The sequence below is a fragment of the Notolepis coatsorum genome (genome assembly GCF_963971535.1).
Source record: "Notolepis coatsorum genome assembly, chromosome: 9".
NCBI lineage: Eukaryota > Metazoa > Chordata > Actinopteri > Aulopiformes > Paralepididae > Notolepis > Notolepis coatsorum.
Window position 1 is genome coordinate 129,746,522 of NC_140173.1, and position 7,029 is coordinate 129,753,550.

General features: G+C 44.2%; 1 protein-coding gene across 1 annotated transcript in view; it reads left to right on the top strand.

The window, feature by feature from the left end:
- The window catches only part of fmn2a (formin 2a), a gene marked incomplete at its 5' end in the record, with an annotated part of 139,297 nt that overhangs the window by 23,538 nt on the left and 108,730 nt on the right, over positions 1-7,029 (top strand). Inside the window, 2 exons of the mRNA XM_084321997.1 lie at positions 1,126-1,191; positions 6,157-6,178. Of these exons, the coding sequence (XP_084178123.1) occupies positions 1,126-1,191; positions 6,157-6,178 (88 nt within the window). The remainder of the gene's footprint in view (positions 1-1,125; positions 1,192-6,156; positions 6,179-7,029) is intronic.

Genomic DNA, 7,029 nt, shown 5'->3' on the forward strand with positions numbered 1-7,029 from the left:
GGGATGGCCGAGGCACTCGAGTTGCTACGATATGTTTATCTTCATTCATTAATCTTGACATTGAGTAATACACCCACTTGGAGGATTGTTTAAATAAGTTGAAGGGTCGCAGAGCCTTCTCAATCGAATTTGACGTGTTAAAAGAGCGACTGGAGAGGCGCCTCTTAGGAGAGAAAATTGTTCCATTGACAAATTGCAGTTCAAAGCAGAGAACCAGAAAAGTTCACCTTTGATTGGCGCCGCAGGAGACTGGAAGGGTCAGAACACTTGTTTCCCTGCATGAAAACATGAACCCCTACACCCACACTGTTACATAGTCACGACATTTCTGACTAGGTCTGGTACTTAAACATCGCACCGGTCGTGCTCCCCACCCCCTACCTCAGATGGCCACAGCCTGCCCCCTCCCATCTCCCTCCACCTGCTCGCCCCCCTCAGCCAATCATGCTCCCCTGCCCCCTACTTTGGATGGCCATAGCTTGCCCCCCCCCCCCACACCCCCCACATCTTGCCGGTGTCCGTTTAGAGACCATTGACCGGACGTAGGAGGGAGCCGTTCCCTTTGTTGCACAGAATGCCAGAATTCAGAATTCAAGAACTTTGAAGCAGATCCATGGGCAGCCAGTGCAGCTCTCTAAGAAGTGGGGTGACGTGACTTTGGTACATTGGAGAGCAGACCGGCCGTTACGTGCTTCATGAGTTGAAGCGCCTTGGTGGTGCAAGCCGGTAGACCAGATAGCAGAGCATTGCAGTAGTCGAGGCGAGACATGACTGTTGATTGCAGGAGGAGTTGGGGGTCTTCTTTTGTCAGGAAGGGGCACATCCTCCTCACGTTGCTCAGGAATAATCTGCAGGTTCTGCTTGTTTGACGCAATGTAAGCAGAGAAGTCCAGCCTCTTGGTGGTCCAGGAACCACGGTTCTGTTCTCCTTAGTGATTGAAAGGTCAGTCAGTGGGGATGATTCAGCCGGCATTCCATTTTGCTCAGGTTGGCAGTAGTAAGGTTTTTGGAGAATACTAACAAGAGATCATGATAAGTAGTGATGTCACCAGGGAGGCAGGTATTTTTGTACTTCCTCTCTGCAGCTCTCAGGCTCATTCTTTCTTCTCTAACTGTGTCCGTCAGCCACGGTCTGGGCAGGGAACGGCTGGCAGGCTTCTTGGCGAGGGGAGCGAGCTTGTCTGAAGGAGGGTGAGAGGGCTAAAAGGAGAGTGACATATGCTGACATATTTGTGGCCATGAACGGGAAGCGGAGGTTGGCAGGGTTCCTTCCGAATTAGCATGGATGGTCTGAAGTTGGCCTGAAGGAAGAGATTGCAGTGAGGGGTATAAAGGCACTTGTAAGTCGTAAGAGGACAGGTAAGGTTTTCAGAAGATGAAGAAGGGAATAGTAAGGATCTATTTAGCTGTCTGTGGGGTGATGTCTCAGGTCAGGTTGTCCTTCCTCTGAGAACCCCTGCAGGAAAACTCCCTTGTCTTTGCTCACCTGTCTTCGTTCAACAGCTAAGGAGACACTGACAGCCGCTACACTGCCACTAATGAAGCATGAACTCAAGATTCAAGATTCAAGAGTTTATTCATCACATACATACCAGGGTATACAGTGGAATGCGGTTGGCCATGCCCGCTACGATTGTGCAATAAAACAATAGTAATAGTGGTAATACTAATAAGTTAACTAGAATAGACATGATAAATAGACATGTTAATAAATCACTTAAAGGCACTGGATCCTATGTACGCTCCTATACAATGTGCAGGTTTTCTTCTATGTTCCTATGCTATACTTGCTGTTACTAACTATGCAACAATCACAACAAGTTATTTTCTTAAAGTGTCCTTTTTCCCTTCCTTTAAAGTGTCCTTATAGTGAACTTATATCCCTAGTTCTAATTACTAATGTCAGACACCTTTGGTTAACTGCTGGGATTTGGGAGAGGTCAGTGGATGAATAATAAATACAAATATCGAATAAAAGAAAAAACGACCAAAACCCGAGATATCTCCGGTCTGGCACCCAACGCATGGCGAGTTAACCCGGGATATCTCGGGTCTGGCGCCGAATGTGTTAAGCCCGAGCAATGACATCACGCCATAAATCCATCTCTACAGAATGTATGAATTAATGTTATTTTTTTTTCAAATGTAGCCAAGAGTAAAGACCCTAACCCTGTCAAAACAGCAGTCAAAGTGTATATTTTCAGCACAAAGTATTTGTTTTGTTTACCAATGGTTTGTTATTAGTGAAATATGAGTTATAGAAATCTCAGGGTATCGAGTCGGAAAAAGGCGAGGATTGACGCAAGGATTTGGCGCAACCTAAATGAGTGTAGTATTTTGAGAGAAGAGACCCAGGGCTTTCGATGGGCTTTCGAATTTCTAAAAACTACACTTCCCAGCTCACGCCAGCCCCTATCAATCATCTGACTTCTTTTTCAGGTTTTTTTCCCCTCTTTATTTTCAGGATCATATCTCACGGCAGGAACAAACTTGAATGTTATTGCCATAAATTAGAATGCAGTTTGTTTATCTACCTTTCTGTGAACGTCTAGCAAAAAACGGCGTTGCAATCTGATAAAAAATGGCGGAGAAATGTACATTATAAAAAAGTAACTGTACTTACAGTAGATATCATTCACGGTTTTTGCTGCACGCCTGGTGATACTAAATCCAGATTCAAGATTGAGATTTGGCCCGATCCATAGATGTGCGACTTGGCCATAATACGGTAATTTATAGGCCTGGGCCCTCATTTATCAACCTGACGTACGCACAGATATGTGCGTAACCCGTGCGTACGATCATTTCTAAGCAAAGTGTGGGATTTATCAATTTGAACTTGTGCTTGACTTTGTGCGTATATTTAAGCACATGTCGGACCATGCGTAGTTGACGCCGGTGGTAGAATATATTATTACAACAAGGAAATAAGCACTGACTGCGCTCCGCGTAACTCAACTCGTTATTATTTTGCGCATATATTGCAGAAATACAGGAACGTTTTGATTATATTTAAAAGGCTTTGCCATTGTTAAACGTAATAAGTGGAACCCGAAGCTGTAAGCAGAATAGAACACCCACGATATAGTGTTCTTCACCCTTCCTATAAGAAAGAATAAAAAACGCATTGCAACGAGAATAGACTGAGGTTATTTGTTGAGTGTATGTGTAGACAAAACCCTTGCAATAAATGTGTCTTAAATGAATGAAAAGCATACATGCTCTGGACACAGAGTATATATCGTGTGGGTGATATCATTACTTGTATTCTGCTTACAGAAGTTCACTTATTTAGTTTTACAATGTCAAAGCCTAAATCAAAACGTTCCCGTATTTCTGCAATCTATGCGCAAAATAATAACGAGTTGAATTCTAACAAAGAACGTATTACATGCTGGTAGGCTGATAGAGTAAACTATGATATGAATATGAATATGATATGATATAAAGGTATACTGGTCCGTCCGCGAGAATATCGAGGACTCGGATAGCCATTTGAGAATATAGGCTAAAGCGACGGCCTATAGCCTATACATATTATTTAATGTTTTCATAAGCGTAAAGATACAACAGCTAGATTAATGATCAAGTTAGTTTACTGTATGCAGGCTTCGCAGGGCTGTGTGTTATTATATATGCGCAAATTACTGTTGCATAATGCAGGCTGGCTGCTATTATATGTAATTCATATAGGCTACCCAATACCAACAACAAAATAGATTGTATCATATGCCTCTACACACATTATATTATACACATCATATTATATCTTGGTTCGGCAGCGCCTCTGTGAACAATCTCTCAGTTTGCTCCATCAATAAACAAATCCAGTAATGTGAACGGGATTCCATTCGGTCAATGTACAGATAATCTGCGATGCGCATTTTGGCTGATAATGTGCCGGTGGCCGGAGTCTCATTCAGGCCTAATTGTATTTTATTCAATTGTAATGTTATTACTGGGGTATCTAAACATCACAATGCAGATCCGGGTTATCCACTGAAGCCATAATGACTCTGACCAGAAGTACCACGGGCTCATGACGAGCGCACATAATAGGCATTGTAGAGCGCAGTTGGCCTGCTGAAATTGATTTAATTTCAGTCATTACAGTGCTTAATGTCGGGTCATCTTGTCATTTATTTCTGTCAATGTGCTGGTTCTGTAGCAGGACTGGGTCAGTCAACATCCTTGGCTCCCGGCGCACCGAAGATTATACGTTCAATTTGTTGGTTGGACCTCGGTGATCAATCTCGCTCTCAGTGAAGTCTCTCAGAGTTCGCTCGGGTTAGTCCATTTTTCCACATTTCATGGGGGTGTTCCATTACCGTATATGGTTAATCGGGGCGGTTCTGGTATGCAAATACGTGAAAGTGTGCACGAGCCTCAGCGTATAGAGCAAGGTGATATTTATCAAGACAGGTGTGCGTAGGACCTGTGTACGCACGTGTGATAAATCCTGTTTTTTTTGTGCGTGCACACATTCTAAATTCTGTGCTTAAGTATGGAAATAGAACATTTTCTAAGGAAAATTGATAAATGAGGGCCCTGATGTTTTATAATCATATTTCAAATTGCATGTGTCCGGATGGCAGAATTCAGTACTGTATCTACAAAACCTTATGTTTAATCATCTTCCCTTTATTAATTTGCTTCGATTTTTTGTACACGTGATCTCAAGAAGGTGCTTTTCATGTCTGGTCAATTTTAGCATGGTGTTATTCACCATTAAAGATGAAAAAAGAAAAGAAAAAAAGGAATATTTATATTCTCCTTTGGTTCATTACAATTTACTGTTTTGTTACGTACAAATTGCTGTCTGTTCTCTAAGTATACAACATACAGTTGTAGAATATATATTTTTTGTATCATTATATGCCAATTATATATATAAACAGTATATACACAAATATATATATATATATATATATTTATACTCAATGGAAATCTTTCGTAAAAACTTGGTATGTACCACAATCCCAGAGATTAACTGACTTTAACTGATGCCTCTTTCATTCATAGCTTGAAATAACGGTTGTTTTTTACGACCCCGCCACCCACACGACATCCTGGAATCCAGCCTCTGGCCTGGGTTGTCTCTCGCGGCCTGTACTCCCTCTCGTATATTAGTATCACTTCTAAGTACAGCGGGAGTCGGAGAGAGAGAAGCCTTTTTCCACTCACCTCGGCGCCGAGCGGCGTCAGGGCCTTGCGAGGGTCCCATCACTCTCCATCCTCATAATGTTCCTGTCAAGCGCGCCGGATGGGAACTGCTACACGCTACGGATCATCATTCACCGAACGCGCAAGCCTCCGTTGAAATGCTTGCGGTTTTTTATGATGCAAAGAATGAGCGATAGCAGCTCATTGGGATATTAGCGTTTAGCTCATTATGCTAATTTCAGACCGCATCTTGGCGCGTGCCTCACAGTCAGTCCGAGAGTGGCAGAGGACGCACAGCTATTTCTCTCTGTCTGTCTGTCAGCTGTTCTGATCTATTCCAGTCAATCCCATGTCACCTTTATTATCATTCTTTGTTTGCTTAGGTCTTTCTCACTCCGCTCCGTCCGTGCCCGTCCGACTGTAGCCGCCGGCTATGAGGAGACCCCTCCCCCCCCACTGCCCACCTGTGTTGGGAGTTTACTGACAGGCCAATAACAACAAGGCTCCCGGCAGCACGGCTGAGCAGCAATCTGTTAAGACAGCTGCTCCATTACTTGTCTGTCGCCATTAGCATTCACGGTCCATTAGCTTGCAAGCACCCGGTGAAATGTACAGTTGTATAGGCATAAACTAAAACTTGTGTGTGCCGCTCGGCTGTCGACACCCCAATCCGGCGTGGTTTCACTTTTATTGCTTTCGATCCTGGTTAAGGCGCATCCTTTGGAGAGATTGAGACCGCGGGCTAGAGAGCATGAAATGAGAACTTTTGAAAGGATATTTACCACCGCCTGTGTCATCTATCTCCAACTTACCAACCCACGTCCGCGGTTCACAGATGTGCACATAATTGGATTCTCTCCCCCTCTCTCTCTCTCTCTCTCTCTCTCTCTCTCTCTCTCTCTCTCTCTCTCTCTCTCTCTCTCTCTCTCTCTCTCGTTCTCTCACCCACACAATGGACTCTCACATTGTCTCTCCTTTATCCTCTTCATGAAGGTGTGCTGAGGTGAACGTTTCTGTAAGAGAACACTAAAAAAGACTTAGAGCAGACCTTGGCGTGAGGCCTTGTGGCCGATTATTATTATTATTTAAATACATTTTAAACAGCGGCGGCTAGGTGGCGCAGTGGGCAAGGCACTCGCCACCAACGCAGGAGATGCTGGGTTCGAGCCCAGCTCTCGGCGTTGCTATACCAGCTTGGCTGGTCGTTCATACACAATTGGCAGTGTTAGGGGGGTGGGAAGCTGGTGGGTGGGGATCGGACGTTGTGGACAGCGACTCCTACAGGTCGGTTGGTGCGCCTGCGCAGTAGAATCAGGAAGCGACGAGGGCGGCGTGTCCCGCTCCCACGCAGACCCCCGAAAAGATGCGACAGCTGCCTCCTCGTGTACCGGAGGGGACACGTGATGCAAGGCTTCCTCCACATTGCAGCCGGCTTGGCCTAACAACGTTCGAGACAGCTGGGGAGGGTAGAATTGGACAATACGAAATTGGGGATGGGAGAAAAATAGAAAAATGGGGAGAAAAAGTAGATAAAAAATATATATACATTTCAATGCAATCGTGAATACAAATTGAACATGTTCAATACAAAACGTGTTCAAGGGTAGCAAACACACATGAATATTGCAAACTCTTCCAGACGGCCGTGGAGGAAGTGTGAGACTATTGTGATGGCTACAGGCCATTAAACATTCATCAAAAAGAAAAGAGAGATTCAACCGATTCAAGGACACAACCGTTGTCTCTGACTGTGATTCAAAGAACATGGTGATCCCAACATGCTGTCGACAGTTCTGCCAAAAGCCCAGAGATTACTTTCTCCTGCAGGGTTATTTATCATACAATGCAATGACCGGGACAGATAAC